This window comes from Marmota marmota, unplaced genomic scaffold (genome assembly GCF_001458135.2).
Source record: "Marmota marmota marmota unplaced genomic scaffold, marMar, whole genome shotgun sequence".
In the NCBI taxonomy this organism is placed as follows: Eukaryota; Metazoa; Chordata; class Mammalia; order Rodentia; family Sciuridae; genus Marmota; species Marmota marmota.
Genome location: NW_025999898.1, coordinates 2,086,082 through 2,113,467, shown reverse-complemented (window position 1 = coordinate 2,113,467; position 27,386 = coordinate 2,086,082). Strand labels below are relative to the sequence as shown.

The following is a 27,386-nucleotide window of genomic DNA, read 5'->3' as shown; positions in this document are numbered from 1 at the left end:
CTTGAGAAGGGTTGTTCCAAAGGAGAGGACAAAGGAAAATCTGATACAAGCTTCCCATTTTTTTGTTTTGTTTTGTTTTGATTGGCTTTTGCAACAGGACAGAGTCTACCTGTTGGAGACTGGCAGAGATACTTGATGAAGATGCTTTACTAGAGAGGAAGAGTTCAGAGAGAGGCAATGCCTGTTAAAATCAGTCCAAGTACTATAAGCAGGGGTTTATGGAGATACTGTCCTTAGATTGGAGCAAGGGTGGCTCATCCACCCAGATCTAAGCAAATCTGAGGATCTGTGATGGCTATTAACCTTTCCATCCTACCAGCCAGATCAGAATTCTAATTAGCTGAGCTTTTACAGGCAAAGAAGAATGTAACATTTCACTGGAGTTTGGTCTATTATGGCTCTTCCTTTCTTCCAAAGGTTTTCAGGATCTCTGCAATCTGACCCAGAGATAAATTCTGTGGTGCTTCACCCAGGGCATGTATTCTCTAAACAATCCACAGGGCCTCTCCTCCAGAGCAGAGGTCTCCATTTCCTATCAGAGGTCACCATCTTTTGATAAACATGTATTTACTGCTATCTTAAGACCTGTAGGAATTATGGAAAGGGAATAAGAGTTCCAATTTATATCTTTGAGTGTGGTAAGTATATTTGGGGAAGAAGGAATGAGGGAAGATTCATGATCAGCTGAAATGTCTTGAATGGATAACCTTTCAGGTTTCTTCCTATTCTGAGATCCTAGGATGCTAGTCTTCAAGGCCTCAGACAGGAACTAAACCTGCGGAGAGCACCAGCTTATATTCCCTATATCCTGAGGGCTCTCACCAAAAGTGGCCACATTTTCTATTCCCTCCTATAAATGCACATTTGGCACCATGCTCTAATTTGAGAGGTGCTAAATACTATCTATTGCTTGGGAAAAAATCAAACCGGATCCGCTCAGCCAGTGGAAAACAGAACAGTGTCAACAGACACAGTGGAAAGTATTGGAGTAACAAAAGGTCTAATTCTGGTTCACGTGGCATCATTCCCTGGTTGGCTGCTACCCTTTCCCAGGCACCTGCCAATACATCCCCACATCCAGCTAGATCAAGCATTTACCTAAAAGTGCAGCTGCCTGGCTCCGTCCTCCAAAACTGCGGCTAAAGGAGCTATGCCTGCTAGCATAGGAGGCTGGCCGGCTGGGCAGCCAGGGTAGGAGAAAGGCAGGAATCTCAGAGTGCAAGAGCTCTTCTGCCACAAAGGCAACCTCAAACCACTTGCGCTGGAAACTGGCAAAGTCATCCACGCCTACAGTGTGCCAGGTGGCAGTGGGTTGCTGCATGGCCACTGAAAAAAAGCAGAAGGGAGAGAAGGATACCTCAGTACAAATGCTTATTTTCTCACTGATGCATGCTACAACATGGATGAACCTTGAAAACATATGCTAGAAATTGGACATAAAAACCACATATTGTATGACTCCATTTATAAAATTTGTCCAAAATAGGAAAATCTTTAGACAGTAATGAAAATAGTCTGGGACTAGTCAGAGGTGGTGGTTGCACAAGTACTAAATGCCCTTAAAATGGTTAATTATATGTTATATGAACTTCATTGGAACAAGTAATTTATATTCAATTTTATACCCATAATTTCAGAGCATATACTGGTAAACCCCCTCCCCTTCAATTTGAAGGCAAAAAATAAGTGTTTACTTATTTACTTAAAAATAATTATTTATAAGGAAAAAAGTGACAATGGACATACTAGTGGCTACAAGGGAAAAGTTCCCACTTCTGTCACATCCTTGGACAAAATAGCACAGTGAGTGTCACCAGCTGCATCAATTCATGTATGATTTTTAGACCTAAAAGTGGAGAAACTATCTGTCTGCAGGATGGGAGTCACTTCCAGCCAAGGTCCACACATGTGCTGCATGTACAAGAGAGGCTGGTCTGAGTCCTGGGTGCCTCCAGAACTAAACAAGTCAGCTCTCACCATGGCCACATGAGAAACTGCTTCTCTCTGGGGATTATTTTTCCTTGTATATGTTTTTTTTTTTTTTTTTTTTTTTAAGGCTGGGGGTGTGGATCAGTCGTAGAGTACTTGCCTAGCATGCATAAGAACATAGGTTCATCCCCAGCATCATAAAAAGTAAATAAATAAACAAAAATAAATAAACAAATCTGCTTCCTGGATGCATGAGTTCTGCACCCACAGACTTAATCAATCACATATTCAAAATATTCAGAAAAAAAAACTGCTTCTATACTAAACCTACACAGACATTTTTCTTTTCATTATTCTTAGATAATATAGTACAATATAGCAATTACATTGTATTAAGTATCATAAGTCATCTAAAGATGATTTAAAGTGTATAGGAGGATATAGACACATTATATGCAAATACTATGCATTGATATAAAAGACTTAAGCATCCACAGATGCTTGTATCCTGGAGAAAATGGGTCCTGGAACCAATATCACTCTAATACCAAAGGATGACTATACTTAAAACATATCCTGAAAAACTTGTAAGGACTTGACAGACTTCCTGGGAGAATATATGGAGCCTGGAAATCCAGGAAGTTAAAAGTGCTATAAATCACAGATTGGAGACCATTATGTCATCATCAAAACCACCTGCACCAGGTAGGAGTGGAGAGGTAGGGTGCTATATTTAAAATCAACTACCAAAAAATGCTATGAGAATTCTCATACCAGGTCCTTTGGCCTCTTTTAGGTTTATCTTCCACCTACATTGTCCTCAACAAGAACATACTATTGCTTAAGAAACTTTTCTCTCTGGTTATGCTTAAATACAAATGCTCAAAAGTCAACTTAGAATATAAAGTCACACATGGAGCTCAAGAAGCTGTCAAGTGAAACAGTAGGTCACCAGAAAAACACCCACTCCTGTGGGCCACTGCATTTGCCTTGCTTCTGACCTCGGTCGGGCTCTTTGTCCATTACTATCTTGTAGAAATAGAAACCGTAGATGAAGGTCCGCCAGGCTTCACCAGATGCATGCATGATGAGCTGTTCTTCCAGCATTTTCTAGGAGAGACAATGAAACTCTGAAGTTCCTGCAAAGGGACTTCTCAGAGTGAATAGTCCCCAGTTGTGCACTAGAGTCAAGGGAGTAATAGGAGCACTAAGGAGACCCTATCTTCAAACTACCCACTAGACATAAAGATTGTACTGTGCTAAATATTATCCTGGTATAAGTCATATCATTACATGTATATCATCAAATATTTCAAACGTACAGAAAAACATAGAAAAAAATCCATGTAGACCACCATTCAGCTCTATCAAATTTAACATTTTGCTATGCAGTAGCCCCACTTTTTCTGAGAGGGATATGTTCTAAGACCCCCTCCAAAGGATGCTTGAAAAGACAGGTAATACTGAACCCTAGATATTCAATCAGCTCTCTGAATCTGTGGATTCAACCTACTTTGGATCAAAAATATTTGAAAAAAAAGTTCCATCTTTATGATCATGTATGAACTTTTTCTTGTCATTATTCCCTAAACAATACAGCACAAATATTTGCATTGTATTAGGTATCATAAGTAATCCACAGAGGATTTAAATATATGAGAAGATATACAAAGATTGAGCATCTACAGATTTTGGTACCCATAGGGGTCCTAGAAACAATCCACAGATACTAGAGGACAACCATATAATTTTTTCCTATACATATCTATGACAAAGTTTAACATATAAATTAGGCACAGTAAGTGATTAACAATAATGATAAAACAGAACAATTATAACAATTTACTATAATAAAACTCAAATTATTTGTTTCTGGAATTTTTCATTTATATTTTTTGACCACAACTGACCACAGTTAACCGAAACCTTGGAAAGTGAAACTGGGATAAGGGGGTGAAGGAGCATTACTGTACTGACTTCAGTTCTTTTCACTTTTAAAAAAAAACAAAAACCTATGGACCACTCTTTCCTCAGAAATAAATGATAAGAGCAATATTCTCAAGCAAGTTTTTTAAAATGCTATTACATGGATATGTATTGACATGACAGGTGTTCTTGTGGGATTTTATTTTATTTTTTAATTTCACTGATTGATTGATTGATTATGTTACTGTCGATTAAACCTGGGCTACTCTACCACTGAGCTACATCCCCAATCCTTTTTTTTTTTTTAACTGTATTTTGAGACAAGGTTTCACTAAGCTGCCCAAACTGGCCTTGAACTTATGAACCTCTCGCCTCCTGAGTAGATGGGATTATAGGCGTGCACCACTGCACCCAGCTGAAATTTTAAATAAAGGATATAATACTATATCATTTTATAAATTAGTTTTCATCAACATCATGCTTCTGACATTTATCCATGTTGATACATATACTTCTAGTTCATTTTGTTTTAACTGAAATGAACTAGAAGTATATGTATCAACATGGATAAATGTCAGAAGCATTCATTATATGAACAAAGAAATAGTATTCTCAGAGTGATGGAAGTATATAAAGTTTTTAGGGAAAGACTATGAAAAATAGCACATTGAGACCCTCAAAGGAAGAGCTGAGGATCACATGCTAATTCAAATCATTTATTGACAATCCAGTTGCTTAACAAACCACCAATTTCTAGTAGGGACCTCTATATGGACAGGATGGTATGAACCAACTCAGTCATTCAACCTTATCCAATTCTCTCCTCTCATGTTTGGTTCTAGTTCTGAACAGCATAATTAAATTCAGCAAGCGTCTGCTAAGTGCCTACCATGTACCAAGCAAAATACAAGGCACCAATGATATACAAATGGACACTAAGAGGTGGCACACTCTCTGGGCAGGAGATTATATAGATTCTTCACTCTGGCTTGCTAAGTGCTCTGACAAAGTAGTACAGGGCACTAGAAGCCCCTGAAAGAGAGCCTTGAATTCAGGCTCAGATCTTCAATAAGTAGGAATTAACAAGGGTAAACTGTGGGCTTGAGGTCAGGAGAAGAATATTCTCCAAAAATCTTTCACAGAGATTACTAGATTCAAAAATGCAGATTCCTCTCTGAATGTTTCAGTTAAATTAATAAATAATTGCCAGAGGGCTGGGGATGTGGCTCAAGCGGTAGCACGCTCGCCTGGCATGCGTGCGGCCCGGGTTCGATCCTCAGCACCACATACAAACAAAGATGTTGTGTCCGCCAAGAACTAAAAAATAAATATTAAAAAAAAATTCTCTCTCTCTCTCTCTCCCTCTCCCACTCTCTCTTTAAAAAAAAAAATAATAATAATAATTGCCAGATTTTTAAGTTGAGATAAAAAGTATATTTCAAAGCAAAACCTGTCCTTTCATCGACTCCATATATGCCTTACACTTACTAAAAACAGATTTTCACCCAACCTGCTGATGGGACTGAACAGACAGTTCTATAAGACCTGTCTTGCTATTTTACCTGCATGATGTCAATGGCCATTGCCTGCGTCTGGACCCCATCCACATTGTTCATCAGCCAGTGCACCACCTCAGCACTGATAAAGCAGCATGGCGAGAGGCCCTTCTGTTCAGAGAGCAACTGAACTCCTGTCCTGGGTTCCAATGCAGTCAGCATGTATGTGTGTCCAGTGGCAACAAGCAGAAAGAGAAGATGAGAAGTCAGAAAAAGCATTTACTATATGAAATGAGAACCCCCATAAATCAATTTCTTTATGTAATTCCTAGACCGAGAGAAATCCCAACAAGACAACAAAAGGTGTTGTGGAGAAAAAGATAAAGGGGAAGAAGGGAAGTGACATTTAGAGAACATCTTACTTATCAGGCATTACACTATGTCACATAACTATTCCATTTAATCCTTCCAACAATGTGCTTAACCACTCTTTTTGAAACTCCACTTATACGTAAGCTCAGAAGTCAAGTAACTTGCCCATGGTCTCAAAGCTGTTAAGCAGAAGATTCAGGTACAAATCCACCCAACTACAATGCCTGAGCATTGCCATGGCATAGGCCTTCAGGAACCTCCTGCCCCCGCACCACATATGTGATGAGCCACTTACGAGGGGTGCTTCATGGCTTCCAGGATCTCTGCCAGGGTGGAAGATGATGTCAAGGAGCTTGCTGCCTGCTGCTGAGAACTGTAACACAGAGCATAACAAAGCAAGAGGGCACACACATGAGCAAAAGCACAAATATTAGAAACATGGTCTACTTTTTAAAGTGCTGAAAACTAGGGCAATCTTGACAATGGAAGGCATTCAAGCAAATTCTGAACAGCAGTATCCTGGGGATATCTCAGAGGTTTTCCTACTTCCTGACTATACTCACTAAAAAAATAAATAAATAAAAGGAATTCAAAGTGGTCTTATGTATTAATAAATATCTCCCCATTTAATAATATGTTTCAAGCCCAATCATTTCCAAGAAATCTCCTTGGACTGGTCTAGTTTTGTCCAAAAAGCCTTTTACATGTCACTTTATCTCATCCTGACCACAGTGCTAGGTAGTTATGGTCAGAGCATGGGGTCTATGCTCTATTCTAACCAGAATCCCAGTATCATCCCAGCTATAGGACCTCTGGCTTTTCTTGACTTTAGTTTCCTAATCTGAAAAACAGCAATAATACTATTCCTGCCTTTCAGGGTAGCTGTGAGGCTAATATATGTATATTACTGAATACAGGACTGATATATGTGAAGCCCCAATATGGAAAACAATACTAAACAAAATAATGATAACTTCAACACTTTGAAACTTAGATTGGTTGCAGGAACTGGTAAAAGTCAAAGAGCTGAGAAGCCCCAGAGTCTGGATCTGAATCCAGGTCAATCATATTCCAAAATCCAGATTCTTTCTATAACCTGCTGCCACAGCTGGGGCTGTGGATTAGTGTACAATGTTCACCTGGCTTGTTTGAGGCACTGGGTTTGATCCTTAGCACCACATAAAAATAAATAAATAAAATAAAGTTATTTTTTAAAAAAGAAACAACATCCAGTTTCTATAACCTGCTATCCATGCTCTCCCTAATAGTATGACAGTTCCTGAAAACATGCTTCATACTCAGCAACTGAACAGTTTCCAATCATAGCAAAATGGGTCATGTCTAGGACTTAGGTGGATGCTTATTCAAGTTTCTTAAACCTCTCTTTTTCCTCTGTTCCATACTCCTCTGCTTGCCAATTTGGAAAGTTTAAGACTTACTGTAGCATTCCAAAATCTCAGGTTTAGAAAAAAGTCTTTTAAAAAAACTTCAGAATTTTCTTCTGATCCTCAAGAGTCCAAGAATCTGGACAAGTAGTTGTCCTCCCTGCAAGAACACCTTCAAAGGCAGAGGACTAAGCTCCTCCATGCAGCAGTACCCATTGCTAATGACTTCCTTACATGAAATGGAATCTGTTATCTGTAATTTTCAATCATTAGTCCTGATTCTGCCTGCTGTGTCATTTTTGGTCTTCTCACCTCCAATGTAAACATCCCTAATTCCTCTTTTCTTCTAAAAGCAGAAGCAAACCTGCCACTCTACCCTCATACACAATGAGGTAGATGGAGGTATTCCCTGTGCACTGGGCAGCTCTTCCAATCTCGCCCATGGACACAGTCAAAAAGCCAGCCTGGTTTTGCCAGGGATATGGGCCTGGGAGAAGACAGAGAGTAAAGAAGTCTGGGACTGAACTGATCATCGCCTCTACTGGCCAGAATGAAAGTAGTGCAGTGGATGAGGCAGAGGTGAAACCAGCACAGAATTTATGACATTAAGGAAACAGTGACTGCTGGCAGGAGCCAGCCAAATAAACACTACAGAGAACCTTTTGCTATTAGGGAAAGGGGTGTAAAAGTCAAATTTTCTTAGATCATTAATTCAAAGACCACACAGTCCGTATAGTGAGGCAACAAGAACAGCTTGGGCAGAATTATTATAAAACAAACATAGCTGGGAAGGAAATAAGAAATTTATCAAAAATTGAAAACAGCATTAAAATCCAGGGCACATTACCCCATAAATATGTAAACTTATCATACATTGATTAATTTTTTAAAATATTTTAAGCAAGGTACATTGGCACATGCCTGTAATACCAGCTAGTCAAGAAGGCTTGAAGCAGGAGGACTCCAAATGACAACTTAGCAAACCCTATCACAAAATTAAAAGGGCTGGGGATGTAACTCAGTGGTAGAGTGTTCACCTAGCATGCAGGATGCACTGGGATCAATCCCAAGCATTGCAAATACACGAACATACATACATACATAAATAATTCATTTTTTTTAAAGCAGGGGTACTTGCTCAAGCAAATAAGATACAGAAAGCTTCTTCTTATTCTTCTGGATACTCAGGAATAGGAAAAAAACAGCCATGTTTGGCCACAATGAGTGACTCACTTATTGTTCATTCATTTTCTTACTGACTACATGTTATCTCACGCACAGTATCATGCCACCAGGGTAGTGGTGACCAAGAGATTTGTCTAGACCCCCTTTCTCAAGCCCTGTACTCTTGCATAATGTCTGACACATTTCTATGTCTCTGAGGGAACTATCCTGTGAGAAAGGCAGGGCATAGATCATTAGCCCCATCACACAGGTATGGGTAAGCAATGACTTATGAGCATCTCATTTGATTTGTGACAGTCAGAACCTGGCCCTGGCTGAATCTGTAGTTCAGTGGTAGAGAGTACACCTGCCATGCATAAAGTGAGTATGATTCCCGACACCCCCACTGCCACCACCACCACCAAAAAAAAAAAAAGATCTTGGCCCAAAGCTTTAGAATCCCATCCTCCATAGTCCTTAAGGATAAGGTTAGACTGTCCTCATCCCACGAGAACAAGTTTGGCTGTTCCGAATCTCACCTGCTGTCACTAGAGTTTGCAGATGGAAAGGCCTGTTCTCCTATGTTCTGAGCGTTCCCAAAGGTCTGGCTGTTGCCTCTGTCCACAGATTGACCTGTGCTTACCCCCAAACTGGTGTTATCCAACACCGGAATGACAGTTTGTTCCAGAGATACCTATAGAAGATTTAAAAATTAATACTGGAATCCACAAAAAATCAACAGGGAAACTTAGTAAATAAGCTGGCTGATTCATTCAATAAGCATTTATATACATACATGCACACATACATATACACAAAAATAAAATCAATAACTACCACCACCACCTATGCAATCATTAAAGCTACTTACATACATGGTCTTCCATTCCTCTCACTCCCAGTCCCCACAGGGACCTGATAGAAGAGTGAAAGCAGTCTAGAGACCACACCTAGTGCTGTGTGCCCTGCCTTCTGCTACAGCAAATGGAAATTCCCACTCTCCAAATCCTCAGAACCAAAGAAATTACTTCAGCACCCAACTCAGACAAGATTTACACTAAAGAAACCCCTCCCTCCATATAGACAGAAGAGAAGTCAGAATCATTCCTTATAACACTTGGAGGAGGGGAAGAAAAAACATTTAAAGACAACTGGGTGAACCTCTCCATCTACTATGACTCCCCCACTCTACCCCAGTCCTTTCCTGTATCTATAGCAATACACTCAGCCTTCTGATTGCCCAGGTTCAAACCTAAGAGGCATCTGACAGCTCCCTTCTTCCCTTTAGAGATTCGCATGCACTTCTAAATCAGGCTCACCCTTCCTCTGATCAAGGAGGGCTGGACCAGTCTCTTAACTAGCTCCATAATTTCAGCCTTTCCCCTGAAAACTCTTAACTGGAAGCCACTTTCATTTGAATCTTCTGTAAGAACAGAATCTACCTCATTATTTTATTACTCTAAAATTTTGTATCTTTCTATGAGCTATACCATTGAGAACCAACTCCTAGGCCATTGAGGGTTCTGTACATTTGCCTGACCTGTGACCCTGCCATACCAACTGACATCTACATTTCCAGCCAAATCAGAATCTGCTTATATAATCCTGTATGTGTGTTCTGTTGCCCTGAGATTCCTCTCTCCACAACCACTAGCTAAAAGCCCATCATCTTGAAAGGCCATTTTAAATGCTGAGCCCTTAGTAAATTATTTCATGATTCATTCCACCCCAGGCTGAAGCACTCCACCTCTATGAATCTCTCCTGATAGCTGCCAGGTTTTGCTTCACACAGTAACATTATACCTATCTCACCTCCTTTAAAGGTCCTACAGCACACATCTATGCCCTGCTCACCTAGAATCCCTACAACATTCATCAAAGGTTGCATCCCATAGCAAATGTAATAAATAAGCCTTACAGGGCACTCTGGAAAAATATAAGGTTCTTAATTTGTGATTCTTGGGTACTACTTCCAGAATGGAGCTACATCACCAGCTCTTTCTATTTGTTATTTTGAAATGGTCTTGCTAAATTGCTAAGTCTGGCCTCCAACTTGTGGTCCTCCTTTCTCAGCCTCCCTGGGATTACAAGAGTGCACCACTGTGCCCAGCTGCATATTTTGTTAGATGATATAAATATCGCTCTTCCTAATAAAGGGCTTCTCAATCTCAATCTCAGCACTATTGTCGTTTGGAATCAAATAAGACTGGGGGCGGGGAGTGCTGTCTATACACTGTAGATCTTGAGCAGCATGTCAGAAATACCTCATCCATCTTTTCCCATCTCCTAGATATGATAGAAATATCTCTAGATATTACCAAATGTCCCTTGGGGGGTAAAACTGTCCCTGGTTCTGAAAGAATCACTGGGCTCTTCTACAGCAGTGAATGATTTAAAAGAAAACCAAATAAAACACATAGTCTTTGCTGGTACCATAAACACCTAGAGCAGTACAAAAATAAGCATCCTGCAATTATCAGCCACCATCAGCCCATAACCAATAAGGCTTAGGAATAGGCACAATACCAAAATTAAATTATAACAAGCTAACTGAGGGAGACTAGAACTAACTCTAATGCACATAATAATACTGGCTCATAGGCCCTTTTGGGCCCCTCTAGTGCATCCTAAGAATTGCTCTACCAGCCTAAACTGAGGGATACTGCAACAAATGTACATGATTCTTTATTCTGGTAGAGATGCGGTTAAAGAGTTATTCTCTAAATCGTAAGTTGGCAAACATTTTCTATAAAGGACCAGATAGTAAACATACTAGGTTTTGAGGGCCACCTGGTCTCTCATACAACTATTCAACTTTACACAAGCACCAAAGCAGTCACAGACGATATGTAAATTAATGGGCACGGCTCCATTCCAATAAAACTTTATTTACAAAAGCAAGATGGTGGGCCAAATTTGCCCCATAGTTGCCTGATCCCTGTTCTACATCACACACAATCTGCCTTTAATGAAGCTGCATATTTTCCTCAGATATTAATAAGAGGAAAAGTTATGCTTCTCCTGAAGAATTGGTTTGTCTTTATCTTCTGACCACTCAGGCACAGTGACACACGCCTATAATCCCAGAGGCTTGGGAGGCTGAGGCAGGAGGATAGCAATTTTCAAAGCCAGTCTCAGCAACTTAATGTGACTCTGTCTCAAAATTATAAAAATGAAAAAAAAAGGGAGTGGGGAGCAGAGGCTGGGGATGTGGTTCAGTGGTTAAGTGCTGGGTTCAATCCCTAGTTCCAAAAAATAAAAGTTCAGAGCTAAATGTAACATAAAGTGCTAATTATAAGTCCTTATATTGAATCCTATCTTATTTTTTGATTTCCTGAATTTTCCCCATGTAGGCACATTTTTATTCTGGAGGTTGCATTTAGTTCCATAATCCACATGGAGTAAATGTTTGAAATAAGACTAATGGTAAACAAAAAGAAAAGGCAGGATAAACAGAATGGTAGTCACCACAGGTAGAAACCTAGCAAACAGTCAAAAAGGATGATATTAATCTATGATGTGTTTCATCTTAATATCCCCACCCAAAATCTTCCTTACAGAGGTTCCATTTAACATATATAGATATTCCCCTTATCTTCTTTACTGTTAGCTAAATTTAGTGACTTGCTTGCAAACAGTAGAGCATAAAAGAGGGAAAAAGTAAATTCACAGTGGAGATAGCTGGCAAATACAATATGACCAAATGATGAAGGTTACCATCACAGGCATGTCCTGCAGGTCTCATCTATCCCAATATGACATAATGAGAAGGGCAACTCACCTCTGAGGTACCACTCCATTGTAACCATGAGAAAAAATACCAGTCAAACCCAAATCTGAGGACATTTTACAGGATACCCTGGCCAGGACTCCTCAAGACTATTAAGGTCATTAAAAAAAAAAAAAAAAAAAAAAAAACAAGGAAATGAGGTTGGGTACAGCACATACTTAATACATATGAGACCCTAGGTTCAAACACTAACACACACACACACAAAAAAAAAAAAAAAACCCACAAAACAAAGAAAGACTAAGAAATGGTCACAGACCAGAGGAGACAGGAGAAACATGACAACTAACATGTACACAAAAGATTCTAAATCCGTATGTCAAAGAGATATCTGAACACTCATGTTCATTGCAACATTATTCACAATGGGGTGCCTGGATTGGATCCTGCCTGGAACAGAAAAGAAGACATCAATAGAAAAAAATGGTGAAATCTACACAGTCTGGTGCGCTCGCTCGCGCTCTCTCTCTCTCTCTCTCATACGCACAACCATCAGCAGCACCACCAACTGCCAGTCTCTTCCCTACTTCCTAGCACTCCAAAAGCTATGGAAAATGGTAAAGAGAGAGCCCTGTCAGGGATGCCTCTGAGATTAGCATCAATCATAACAGGTGCCTTGACAGGCCTTTTACGACCTCCACCTGTCACATTCCTGCTTTCTCAGGCTAAAGAATAATCAGTCACCAGTAAGCAGTCAGATCTGCACAACCAGTTCCCAACTGTGCCTGGAGGCTATTGGGAGATAGCACTCTACTCTCTCTTACCTGGAGACAAATGGGCTAAGTGGTACTTCTTCCTTCCAGACACCCAGTTCCTTCAGGTCAGGCAGAGGTACCAAAAACAGACCCTTGACAGAATCCTATATACTGAAAAGCAGGTGGGAAGGACTGGGAATAAACTCCCAGACCCATAGCCGGGTGTTCTGCAAGGTTTATGACACCAGGGAAGAAAGAAATATCATCCCAAATGAAAATACTCCCCCTGCCCATCTGGGGATAGGAAGGGGATGACACACATTAAGTAATATTTGTAAAGTGTTTTCCATTCTGTACCTCCCATAGTATTTGACACAGACCACAGACCTATATCCAGCAGTGCTTGGTATATACTATCTCAACTGAACTGAACTTTCTCTGCAGGTATTGCCTCCCTTTCCACATGTTCATCCTAAAACCTCTTCATGAATAGTTATTTGTGCTTTTATATCTCACATAACTCCACAAAACATGAGGCTATTACAAATACACATATAATAAGATAAAATAAATACATGAGAAAACCCAATAAAGAGAAAAAGCATGTAGGAAAAGTGTGAAATTATAGTATAATCAAGTAATTTTTTGATCTACAATAACATTTTTAACATTTAGAATTGGACCATGCAATACAGAAGCTACTAGCTAAATGTGGCTCTTTAAAATATAAATTAACAAAAATTAAATTAAATATTCAGTTCCTAGATCACATTAGCCACACTGCAAGCCCCTCAATAGCTATATATGAGCAGGGGCTACTATGTTGAACAGTGCAAAAATACAATATTTCCATCACTGTAGAAGCAAAGAAGCAAAAACTGCAAACAAAAAATGTGTGTGGGTTTAGAGGTATTGTTCAGTAGTATAGCATTTGCCTAGCATGCACAAGTCTTAGGTTCAATCCCCAGCACTAAAAAAAAAAAAAGAAAAGAAAAAGAAACAAAACTTGGGCTGTAGAAAACATATTGAAGCACATCTGGCTGAGTTTTGGAGGTTTGGGGTTGTTGTTTTTATTTTTTATTTTTTATTTATTTATTTATTTTTCTGCAGTACTGGGGATTGAACCCAAGGACTCCTGCATGCTAAAGCAACATTCCCAGCCCTTTTTAAACTACATTGTGAGATGCGGTCTCACTAAGTTGGCAAGCTAGCCTTGAACTTGCAGTCCTCCTGCTTCCGCCTCCACCTCCACCTCTCAAGTAGCAGGCATGTACCACAGTGACAAGGGCTGAGTACTTGTTTTTAAAAACAGGAAGGGCTGCACGCTGCTTGGTAGACATGTGATTTTTGCTAGATAGGAAACCAGACTTGGTGTCTAGCTTATTTACACGCAAGACAGAAACTTGGATTTTTGTATGAAATCTCCTTTTAAGTATTTCCAATCAATTCAAATTTAAAGCAGGGAGAAAAAAAAACAGCAAGGACAGATACATTTTGGGGACATTTGAACATCCTGATCCTTTGCGGAAGCCCTGCACAAAGATTTCAGGTAAGAACCTGGCTACTGTGGAGGGTTTAGGTTAGGGCAAAGTTGGTTAGTAGGTCCCAGAGATCCTCAGGAGGGATTGAGTCCTTGGACATATGAGCCTTCTATTCATATATGTCTCAGAAGAAAGAACACTGAGCAAAAGGCACTTTTGGACACATCACAATCTTGAGACTCTCCAGAAACTTTTGTCCATGAACACACTAAAAACTGTTGCCCTAACAGATGTGGTCCCAAAGTTCTACAGAACCCAGCATTTCTGGGGCCATCACAGGGTACAATTGTCTGGGGCTACGTGTCATCTCAGGCTCCTCCTCTTACATACTTAAACCAGAATGGTTCCACATTTGACTTGGATTTCAGGGTTTTTTATAAATTGTCAATGGGACAAATAGGGAATCCTATTATTTTAAACAAAAAGGGCCCCATTATTTTCTGTGCCTGTCTTCCCTACCAACATCTCAGAGATGTTCCCTACCAACATTTCCTGAGCACCTCCTATGAGCCAGGAACTGGATTAGGAGCTGAAGAATTAACAGTGAACAGAACAGACATTATAGTTGTCCCCTTGGAGCTTAGTTGGGTGTGGAAGGTGAGTACAAAATTCCAGTCATACAAATGTGAAGTGGTGAGAGAAATGAGATGCTGAAAAAAGAATTATTCAAGTGCCTGATATGGGATCTGTCTCAAGGAAGAATTAACCAGACATAGTCAGGGAAAGCACATGCCAGGGCATAGCAGCAGAAGGAAATCTGGTGCTTACAGCGGTCACTGGAGTATAAGAGTGAGGATGAGAATGAGGAAGAAAATGAGACTGGAAAGTTTGGGGCCCCAATTGTGCAGGACCTTTCATGCATAATAAGCATTTCAATCTTTATCCCAAAGGAAAGAAAGGCTTGGAAAGGTTAATGATGGATGATATAATCAGACTTCATTTCAGAAAATAACCCTGGAGGCAGGATAGAAAACAGATTGGAAAGGAATTGGATGGCAGCAGAAGACCACACAGGAGGCTGCTACAGGGTATATTGGGAGGAGCGTGTCCATGGACATGGAGATAACTAAACAAAGTGATGACTCCAGAAACATTTACTATGCAAATCCAACCTGTTATGCTGGGCTGGGCTGGGCTGCTGGGACCTAAGCCTCCTTATGAGAGTATCTGCTGGGGATCAAAGAGTCAAGAAAGGGAAGATGCCCTAATACTGACTAAGGTCTCATGTGTCAGGGCCTCTCTTGATCACCACGTCCCTTTAGGCTCTGAACTGTAGACAGAAGACATCATGAGGTTAACTCCTAAGGAAAAAATTACCTGATCAAGTGTTTCTCATGCCCTCCAAATTCTTATGTTTAATTATGTTTGTTTGTGATGACAAAAGTCAATTTCTAGAGAACAGGAAAACTGCAACTGTATTCTAGCTATCAAACAAAGAGTGGCAAATTCATCACAGTCAAAATGATTAACTGGTGGCATAAGGGACCACCAACTGTGGCACACAACTCTGTTACTTGGAACCCCCTGTGTACTATTGTCAGCTTTAGTTTTACAGGTAATTTTTTTACCTTAGTAAAGTTGGATTGCAGTGATAGCTCCTCCCCCCAGCTTAACTAACAATAATCTCTTCTCAGGAAAGACCTACTCTGAGGGATAAAAAACCATGGCATCACCTTTGCAACTCAGCAAGAACTGAGGACTTTATATTCCAAGATCCAGCAGGGTCATCATAGAGCTAGAAAGGGTGGAAAAGGCCACCCAGTTGAAGCCCATTTTTAGACACATTAAGAAAATTGCTGATTAGTTCAATCAAGCTCATTCACTGATTTATATTCCTGTGCTCCCTCCCACTCCAGACTCCCTCAACCATACACAGATCCACTATAAAAAATGACTGTGAGGGGCTGGGGTTGGAGTTCAGAGGTAGAGCACTTGCTTAGCATGTGTGAGGCACTGGGTCAGCACCACATATAAATAAATGAATAAAATAAAGGTCCATCAATATCTTTTAAAAAAAGGAATGACTGTGAGCCGGGTCTGAGCTAACCACAGAGATGCTTCATCTCATTTCACTCTCATAGCAACCCTATGAAAAGAGCAGAATTATTAGTCCCATTCTACAGATTAAAAACCCAAGGTTGGGGGAGGTTAGTGCAGTTGGCAAAGAGAGAGGTTTGCACCAGTTCATGGAGTAATAGGCAGCTTGACACCAGAGCCTAAAAGTTGATAGTCTTTTAACATGTAGCTCCTTTCTTTTAAGAGGCTAACTACACATTTGATATTTTCTGGTCCTGGATTAGGGTGGAAAGAAAAAGCAGAGAGGGAATAGTCCTTAATAAGCAGAGATGCATTAAATTGACATTATAATCTGGCAACATAGTAACAATCACCCTTCAGGATCTGCAGGGAACTGGTTCCAGGACACCAGGACCCCCAGGATATTTAAATCCAAGGATGCCAAGCAAAGTGGTACATGTTCATAATGTCAGCTACTCAGGAGGCTGAGGTAGGAGGATGGCAAGTTCAAGGGCAGCCTCATTAAAGACCTTCAACAACTTGATGAGACCCTGTTTTAAGACCAAAATAAAAAACAGGACTGATGTAGCTCGGTGACAAAGTACCCCTGGATTCAATCCCCAATTTTAAAAAGATTAAAAAAAAAAAAAAAAGCCAGGTGTGATGGTGCATGCCTGTAATCTCAGCAGCTCAGGAGGATGAGGCAGAGAATTGCAAGTTCAAAGCCAGCCTCAGCAAAAGTGAGCCGCTAAGCAACTCAGTGAGACACAATAAAAAACAAAATAGGGCTGGGGATGTGGCTCAGTGGTGAAGTGCCCGTGAGTTCAATCCCCAATAAACCCCACCCCACCCCATCCCCATGCACAAAAAAAAAAAAAAGTCCTTTATATAAAAAAATGGCATACTATTTACATATAACCTGTACACATCCACCTATACACTTCAAATTATCTCTAGATTATGTATAATACCTAATACAGTACAAGTGCTGTACAAACAGTTGTTATACTGTATTGCTTAGGGTTTTTTGTTTTAGTTTTATTTTTAGTTTTTTGTCTTTTCTTTTTTGTAACTGGGGATCAAACCCAAGCCTTAATGCATGTGAGGCAAGTGTTTTATCAGAGTTACATCCCAGTCCTGTATTGCTTAAGGAATAATGATGACAATAAAAAGTCTGTACATGTAAAGTATAGATGCATTTTTTTCCTGAATATTTTTGATACACAGTTGGTTGAATCTGTGGATGGACATAGAAAGATGACTATACTAATCCTAATCATTATTGACAACATGTCCATCACATACCCAGCTCAATGTTAGGTATTTATATCATTCCTGCCACATTAATTAGAAGTGTGTTACTTTGCCAAGCATGGTGGCACAAGCCTTAATCCCACGTGCTCAGGAGGTTGAGGCACGAGAATCCAGAATTCAAAGCCAGCCTCAGCAATTTAGCAAGGCCCTAAGCAACACAGCAAGATTTTGTCTCAAAAATAAAAAATAAAAATGCACTAGGGATGTGGCTCAGTGGTTAAGCACACCTACGTTCATCCCTGGTACCAAAAAAAAAAAAAAAAAAGAAGAAGTATGTTATTTTATTTCAAAATATATGGGGGTTTTCTATTATCAGTTTTTCATTGACATGTAACTTAATTGCACTATCATCAGAAATAGGCTCCTTATGATTCCATCCCATTGAAATTTGTTGAAAAGAGTATATTATTTCTAATACTCAAAAGGACATGGGGCATAATCCTAGAAACTCAGGATGCTAAGGCCAGTCTGGGCAACTTAGTGAGATCCTGTCTCAAAATAAAAACTGAAAAAGGCTAGGTCCAATTCCCATACCAAAAAAAAAAAAAGAAAAAGTGAACATAAAACAATTAAAAAGGTACAATTTAATTTTGTATATATGTAGGGAGCTCCCTTACTATCTCTAATATGAGTTAATTTTGTAAACAATTTACACATTTTTTAACAATACACCTGGTGGGTAATATAAACTGGATGTGCTTCTCCCAAAATCTGATCTTTATGTACTATTCCCAATTGTAAAGAATCACACTTTTGTCCTACAGGTGAATTCTACCACATGAAGTGTATGGATTATTAGGTTATTATTAAATAACTCTCTTGCAGCCCTATTGGGTTTTATTATGTTAAATTCTAATCTAAGTCCAAAACTGTTCACAAGGGCATGTCTTGGGTAGGAAAGCAAAAGACAATATGGTTTGATGCAAGCCTGTTTTAAACAAAAAAATCAAGTGTGCCTCCCACATTCAGACATGAGAAAGGTTTGTATTAGGACATGGAGGTCCTGAGACGCTTTTACTCAGGGTCATGAACTCATGAGAACAGGTAGATACAGACATCTGAAGACCTGCACAACAAGCATGGCAATATCTGATCTCCTATTAAAGGGGAGACTCCAATGTTAACCAAATGCACAGTGTAAGGGCTCAACCACTCACTAGTTGAGTGCTCTATGATCAGCTAGCTTCATTAAGTCTTGATGTTTTCATCTGGAAGAAGGGTTGATAATAACTTCACCTTATACGTTGAACTAAAGATTGTTTACAAAGCACCAGCAGAGTGGGCACACAATAAATGATGCTTTTGAATTCTATTAAATAAGAAATATGAACCGCCCAATTCCATCCTCTTTACATTGCCTCATTCAGCATGAACCCTGTTTACTGGAGTCTCTATAACTAAAGTCAATTTCCTATTCTACTTAGAGGCCTCAGTAAAGGAAAGAACACCAGGGACCTATTAAAACAGTTATTGTTATTGTTAATTATAAAGCAAGTCTCAAGTCAAGGCTATGTGTCCTGTATTTAAATCCCAGCTCTACCCTATGCTGTATAAAGCAACTTCATCCCACAATTTCTCCATTTCTATAATTCTGTAATTAATTCTGTAATTAACTTTTAGGTTATGTTGTGAGATGAAATACTTAAGGAAAGTGAAGAATTTTAAGGGCTTGAAAGCCCTTAAAAATCTAGTCTAAATCTTTTATTTGACAAATGAGTTGAGTGAAGCCCAGAGGGTAGGCAAACTACCCAGGGTCACACATCATTAACCCAAAACACAGAGCATACATATTTGTAAATGTTGGCTTTGTTTATTCACTACTTCTTGCCATATAGTATAAATCCATCTAGTACTAGAAGGAAAATAATGAATGTCCAGTCCTTGAGTATGCATATTTCTTTTTCTTCTTTGTAAAGGGTATTGAACCCATTACCACTGACTGTAGGTAAAAGGTCATCAGCCCTCTTACTTTTTATTCTGAGACAGGGTCATTGCTAAATTCGAGGCTGGCCTCGAATTTGGGAAACTCCTGCCTCAACTTCCCCAGTAGCTGAAATTACAGGTAGGCACCACCACATCCCAGCTAAGTGTACATATTTAATGTTGCTTATAAAAGTTAAAAGGGAAAATAATGCAATGTGATGACATCCATAGCACCCATGTGAACTAGTCAGGCAGCAATGAGGAAATGTGACTACATCAGGAGGATCACTTGTCCCTCTTACATGAATCTCTTCTATTCTACCATCACTGCAAACATGGAAGAGATGATACCTCAGAAATCAAATTCAAATTTTGACTGCAACTCAAACTCAGATTCAGCCAATTCCATCTGCTCGGAGCTGAACAGAAGGCTAGGTCATGGCTTTTGCTGATGGGCAGGCATGCAAGGGCTGCAGAGCCCTGGAGTTGAACTAACCTGAGGGTAGAAGGCAGATGATGCTGTGCGTGGACTGCGGACAAACTCCATAAAGAAGGCCCCATCCTGAAGTCAGAAGAGGAGGAAGCAGCAACAACAGCAGCAGGTGCAAGAGAGTGAAGAAATGGAGTGTGTACCAGCGGTTAACCATGGGGGGAAGAAGAAGGAGATGAAACATAAAACATAAAAATAAAAACAAGAAGAGAAGGAGAAAAACAAGGACCCATGAGGGGAAATGGGGTAAAAAAAATACAAAATAAAAAAGAAGAAGAAAGAGATAAGGCGAGAGAGCCACGCAGAAAGATAATATCCACATGCAAAGTATGAGCAAGAACTCACACCTTCCTGGGCAGAATATCCCATCTGTGTGGGAGAAAGCACCTGGGTTAGAAGGTGTGTCCAAGCTCCCTCAGGTCTGCCAAGAGTGTGGCTTGGATGCTTTTGCCCTCCCACATAGCTCTGAAATTCCTTCAGACCTATGGCAAGGAAGAGGGAAAGGCCACAGCTTTGGGGGATGACAGGGCAAAGGCTATAATAGCAACATCCTGGCCTCCTGCCTGGCTGGGTGACAAGAAACATACTGAGATATCAGGTTTCTTCTGCCTGTTATTGAACATGGCAGCCAGATGGGAGAAGAGGATTCAATGCAGGAAGAAGTCTCTATTAATCGTCTAAGCACACAGCAGTACAGAAGCAGCCATACCTTCTCCTCCACTGATTGTGTAATCATCAAGAAGCTAAGATACATAGAATGTCAGGTACACAAGCACTCATTTGAGGGGTTTTCTGAAGCTGTCTACCCCCAGTCTAATCATATGGGGTGAAAACGGTCATGTACTTGAAACAAAAATGACATAGAAGATTTTTCCAAACAGCCTCTGTCCCTTCAATATCTTTTTATTTTTTATGCTGATTACAACTAAAATTCAGAAGTGGCTCCTGATCAATGTCTCTGCTTTCCTACAATTTTTCTTCAACTCAAATGTAGAATAATTTTACAATTATTGAAATTTCTGAATATTCTTTTTAGCGATATTACTGCTATTTCCCATTAGCCACTGAAAACAATATTGCTGCTACTCCCCATTAGCCATTGCAAACAAACCTTGGAAAGTTGAGGCTATGGGGAAACACAGGCAGGTACTGGCTCATGCAGCCAACACAAAATGATACCTGAAGATATGGCTGAGAATTTCTGAGCATATCAGCAGGACATCTCATAGCAGTTTTCCTTCCACTTCTTTAAACTTGGGAGTCTATGTCCAGCAATAGTAACAGTTACTATGCTGGATTTAAATGTTCAATTGGAAGATCAGGAGAACATTCTAAAAAGCAACCTAGTCATTTGGTGTTTGGTATATTTTAATCTAAATGTTTATGATTCTATAATTTCTCTATCATATCCTTGGCACTTTTTAAAATCCTCAAAGATGACAATAAACAAATGTTTAAAACAAACAACTAAAAAAGCTAGTGGGCAGCACACAAGGGACTTTTGTACCTCATTATTCCATTCCTGACTCCTCTCTGCCAGAACATATATTGGCAGAAGTGCTGATGATGCTAAGATTCATGTACACATGAGAACAGGTTAAAAAAAAAAAAAAAACTTTTTCTATAGAACATTCTTTGCACACCAGTTCGCCTTGGAACCTAAAGTTACTCCCTAGAGCAGTGATCAATAAACTATAGCTTGTAGTCCAAATCTGGCAAATTACTGTCTTTTTACAGTCTGAGAGAGATAAACTGCTTTATAATGTTAAATGTTTATAGAAGTACCTATGTAATAGCTTTTTTGTTTTTTGGTCCAAAAGCCTAATGTATATATTTAGGTTTGCTGGCCACTGGTCCATATAGACTATAACTTGCCTAGAGCTTCAGATGGCATTTTTGTCTCATTTTTTTTTTAATATGAGCACCTGACACATATAAGGCAAGTGCTCTACCACTAAGCTACAACCCCAGCCCCACAAGTCTCATATTTTAATCCCTCCATCTGAGTAATTCAAGTAATATAATTCTAGTAACTTATGCTAAGGAAATAATCAGAGATATGCTCAAAATATTATTGTGAGGAAGGTCATTGTAACATTATTTATAATTGTGATGTATCACAGATTATAACTTATAGAATGATTAACAAAATTTATCTCAAAATTAGAAATCATCTATAATTCTAATTTTAAAATGTCCAAATGAAGTTACATTCCTATGATTAAATATTATATGGCTTTTTTCTTTTTTTGTACCAGGGACTGAACTGAAGGGCACTTAACCATTGAGCCACATCTCCAGCCCTTTTTATCTTTTATTTTGAAACAGATGCTTAGGGCCTAAGTTGCTGAGGCTGACCTCAAAATTGTGATCCTCAGCCTTTCAAGCTGCTGGGATTATAGGCAAACACCACCATGCCTGACTATACGGCTTTTCTGTGTGTGTGGTGCCGGGGAAACGAACACATGGCCTGTGCATACTAACTACATAACTACATACTCTACCACTAAGCTATACCTCAGCTCATAGCTATTTTTACAAATCATTTTGAGGCTGGATGTATGACTTGGTGGTACAGTGCCTGATTCCTGGTAAGGAAAAAAAAATCATACTTTTGAAAAATATTGAATGACATGAAATATTTTTATGACATGGAGATAAAATGATAGCCTAGAGAGATAAAATATATTCACTCAATCTCTTTCATCTCCCAGATAAGAGAAGTACATTCAGCTCATCCTACCACAGCAGAATAATCTCAGATTTTGAATTTCTCAGGAGATAAGATAACAAAGTCAAGTCTATTGGTCTTAAAAGATAAAAAGCCTCACCTATAGAATTTTCTGCCCTTCTACTGCACTTGCTATTCCTTGTAGAGGTATAAAATCTCGGAATTTTTTATTTTTGTTCTACTCTGTCCAGAACGCTTCTGTCTGACTATATTTCTCAGGAATCTAAGAAAACTGATAGTAATTCCATTAGTAAAGAACAATGAAACCTTTTAGAAGGTTCTTCAGAAGCACTGTACTCCTGACTGGGAAAACTAACAATGATGCTAAAATAAAACCAGATGGCCAATTTCAAAACTCAAGTCAGATCTCAGGACTGAACCAACAGAGTTTAGTTTTACTTTCTTTTATAACTGCACTTAACTAGAATTTTATCTTCCTTACAATTTGAATATGAAAGTTTGTTAATAAAGATGGTAAAAGTAATAGAACCTTAAAAGAGTGTGGGAAGAATTCATCGAAAGTTTTAGCACATTCAATCCTGGATTGGAAGGGTTATCCATTCTGCCCTACACATTGGGTCTCTGTGAGCATTCGGCAGTTCCCCACAGGAGTGGCCTCCTTTACCTTTCGTGGGCTGTCCACATAGGTGGGAGTCATTGCAACACTGATGCTCTCAGCTGATTGGGTAGAGCTTTTTCCACTGTGCAGAGCTGCCTGCTGTTCTCCCAGACACCTAAAAGGAGAAAAAAACATATGACTGCAGCTTGCGTAAAGAAGGATCCACATTAGCCAAAATGAAGATTGCTCTGTTACTGGTATCTTCAAAACACACACACAAGCTTCTGCCTTATTTCTTCTTCAGGTCCTACCTGGTACACTTAACTTCATTAAACTGTCCTAAACAGTCACCAGTCCTCCACAATAAATCAGAAAACAGCACAATTTAAAGATCATTCTGGGCTGGGTGTGGTGGTGCATGCCTGTAGTCCCACTAACTCAAGAGACTGAGGCAGGAGGATCACCTGAGCCCAGGAGTTTGAGGCCAGCCAGGACAATACAGCAAAACATTGACTAAATAAAAGCTTATTATTACTTTTAAAGGGCACCTAATTGGTCCCTACTTCCTGGAATTGATCACCATTTTTTTAGTCCTCTGGGAAGACTTTTTCTCATTCTTATTAAACATATCAGCAAAAGCATATTTTGAAAATTAGGGCTGCATTCATATATGACACAAATTAAAAGGGGGGAAATGTTTAACTCTATACATTTTGAAGGAATTTATGTTATCCTTTCAAACATATTTAATACCCATCCCCCTCAAAATATGCACCCAAATCTAACAGACACTATCTCATGAAAAAGACAAATGTGGTTTTCTTATGTCATTTCATCTTATTTCAGTTTTGATGTACATAAATACTACCTTCATGATCATTTTCAAATCCTTTTCCATACTAAAATTAATTGTGACCTATTTTAGCTTAAATTACTTTGTTCTACTATATCACTGTATTCTTATTAGGTAAGATTCAGAAGGCTCATATTGTAGTCTTAAATGTTTCATTATTATTGTAATATATGTAGAATTCACATTGGTATCTTCTGGGCATCAGTTCTAGTACCCCATTGTGGACACAAAAACCTGTGAATACTCAAATCCCTTATATACAACAGCACAGTATTTAAATAAAACCACAGACCTTTTCCCACACACTTTATATTACTGATATAATCTAACACATAATAATATTACTGATAATATCTAACACATAATAAATGATATGCAAATAGCTGTTATACAGTATTGTTTGGAGAATAATACCTAAAAATAAAGTCAGCATAATACCTAGAACTAAAGTTCAGCACAGATGCAAATTTTTTTCAGAATGTTTTCAATTCATGATTGGTGGAATCCACGAATACAACACCCATAGATGTGGAATATCAACTATATCATTGCAGTGGACACTGTGAGGCACCACCTAGATCCCTCTGCTATGGCCTTGTTGCCTCAATAACTGGGAACACTGTCCAAGTAGCTCAGGGGTCAGTGCATTAAGGGACAGTCCAAGCTGCAGAGCATCCTCCTCTGAGCTCCCCAACCCACAGGATGTCACAGCCAATTAATGATCAGTGTGTGTGTGAGACAGAGTAAATGTGGTGTGTATGTGTATGTGTTTGTGAAGGCCTGACAATATTGGCCCAACCCAGCTAATCTCTGAAGGCTATGCCAGATCCAGTGTTCAGACAGGGTCACCCAAGGCTGTCACCAGATGCTGCAGATAAGTGTACCAATTCTTGTTTCTTCCCACTCCCTCTCAAAGGTGTTAAGCTCACGGACTCTCCTTAATAAACAGCCTATATGCTAAATTTCCAATTGGTCTGCACCCCCAGGCATGCAATCTGCAACGCTTTTCATCTTAAAATTCTGATTTTTTCTCTGTATGTGGTCCTGAAAATAGAATCCAGGACTTCACTCATGCTAGGCAAAGTTCTATTAGTGAACCACACACCTCAGGCCAAATTCTGATATTTGTGTTACTGATCACAAAGTAATCTCACACCAGCAATTAAAATCTGTCTCCACAGTAACCAGAAACACTCGCTTTTAAAATATTTTGTTATAGAAAAATTCAAACATATGCAAAAGTAAAGAATGTAAGAAATCTTTACATATCCAGCCATCAAAATGATAACACTTGGAGATCATCTTGTTCCATCTATATCTCCCTCCTTCCCACACCAAATCATTTGAAGCAAAACTTACATATGGTATTATTTTTCCATATATATTGCATTGTTTCTAACAGGAAATAATTTTTTTTTTTTAAGGTGGACACAATATCTTTACTTTTATGTGGTGCTGAGGATCGAACCCAGTGCCCCACGCATGCCAGGCAAGCCCGCTACCACTTGAGCCATATCCCCAGCCCTAAAAAGGGAATAATTTTTAAAAACACAGCCACAATTAATTTTTTTTTACTTTTATAATATCAATTTCTCCAACTATCTCAAAAAAACCTTAACAGTTTGTTTGATTTAAAACAGAATTCAGGGGCTGGGGCTGTAGCTCAGTGACAGAACATTTGCCTAGCACTTGTGAGGCACTGGGTTCAATCCTTAGCACATGAATATAAACAAATAAAATAAAGGCATGTTGTCCATCTACAACTACGAAAAAAATTATTTTTAAATCAAATAAGGTCCCTACTTTACAATTAGTTATGTCCCTTAAGCATCTTTTAAGGTATATGCTCCTCTTCATCCCTTCTTGCAACTCATTTACTGAAGAAAGTAGCTCATCTGTTCTGCAAATGTACAGTCTAAATGTGTTGATTTCATTTCTTTATTGTTTAACATGTTCCTCTGTGCCCTGCACTTCCTAAGAATTAGAAGTTATACCTAGAGGTTTGGGCAGAGTTAGGCGCAATTTGGGGCAAGAATGCTTCCCAAGTGGAGCTGTACACTTCTATCTGGAGGCCCATAGTGGCTTGCTGCCTCTCTCTGGTGGTATTAGCTGCTACTGATGATCTCTGATAGATTCTTAATTCTTTAGAGACTATACATAATGATATTCTGTCATTCCTTCTCTCTTTATTGGCTGGAATATATTAAGAGAGAAACTTCCATATCAACTTGGAAACTCTGAGGTATAATTAATAGGGGAATAGCAGAATAAATGCATTTTCCCCTCATCCACTGATATCACACTGAATGTCTATCTATCTGTCTTCTTCTACCACAGTGCAGCCATGTTTTCCTAAGCCACATACACAAATACACACCCTGACATTCTTTGGTACTTCCTGAGAGCAACAGCAGTGGCAAGAATTCTCAGTTACTCCCATTACCCCTCCAGATACACTGATACATATAACAATCTACATTGACTGAATTGCCTTTCATGTGCTCTGACTAGGTCAGAGATTCAGACATTAGAAAGACCCTCTCCTTGACCTTAGAGGCTCCTTGTCTAACAGTTCAGGGAGGAGACTGGCACAAAATGATGAGCACCAAGGTATACATATGAGAAGATATACAAGGACACACTGTATTCTGATAAAAGACAGGCAGACAAGCCCATATGCATTGGGTGGGCCTGAAAGGATGAACTGAAGAAAGACAGCCTACACAGAAGCAGAAAGACAAAGTACAGAGATGCCCTTCACATGCCTTGGTAAGTAGACAGTATGCTATATCACATGGCTGGTCTGCTTTCAGCATGGAACCCAAAGCAACAAGCACACATAAGAGGCACTCTGAATAGGATGAGAACATTCCAACTGTTTGAAGTGTCTGTCTGTGTTGCCCTCCCCCAACTTGGCTGTCACCAAGCTTTACTATTCTAATAGAAGTAGAGGAGCCTGCTGGCCAATACCTGTTACCTTAAGTTGATTCTGCTGCTGTTAATCAGCAAACACATAAGACTTCAGAGGCATCTGCCTTCCAAGAGAGACTGACAAAATGTCTGTGCCTACAGATAAAAACTGGAAGGAACTAGAAGAAATGAAGACAAGCTAGGAATGGTGAAACATGCCTGCAATCCTACCTACTTAGAAGACTGAAGCAGGAGGATCCCAAGCAACTTAGCCTAAGCAACTTAGCAAGAC

The 27,386-nt window shown here is 39.3% G+C and overlaps 1 protein-coding gene across 8 annotated transcripts in view; it reads right to left on the bottom strand.

The window, feature by feature from the left end:
* The window catches only part of Depdc5 (DEP domain containing 5, GATOR1 subcomplex subunit), a 134,850-nt gene that overhangs the window by 19,218 nt on the left and 88,246 nt on the right, over window positions 1-27,386 (bottom strand). For 6 of the 8 annotated variants that reach the window (XM_048798292.1, XM_048798285.1, XM_048798286.1 and 3 more), the window contains 7 exons: window positions 23,398-23,506; window positions 20,048-20,113; window positions 8,812-8,966; window positions 6,019-6,096; window positions 5,418-5,550; window positions 2,931-3,039; window positions 1,099-1,326 (listed from right to left, as the gene is read on the bottom strand). In XM_048798292.1, the coding sequence (XP_048654249.1) occupies window positions 1,099-1,326; window positions 2,931-3,039; window positions 5,418-5,550; window positions 6,019-6,096; window positions 8,812-8,966; window positions 20,048-20,113; window positions 23,398-23,506 (878 nt within the window). The remainder of the gene's footprint in view (window positions 1-1,098; window positions 1,327-2,930; window positions 3,040-5,417; window positions 5,551-6,018; window positions 6,097-8,811; window positions 8,967-20,047; window positions 20,114-23,397; window positions 23,507-27,386) is intronic. The other 2 variants (XM_048798288.1, XM_048798290.1) reach the window with 1 other exon arrangement.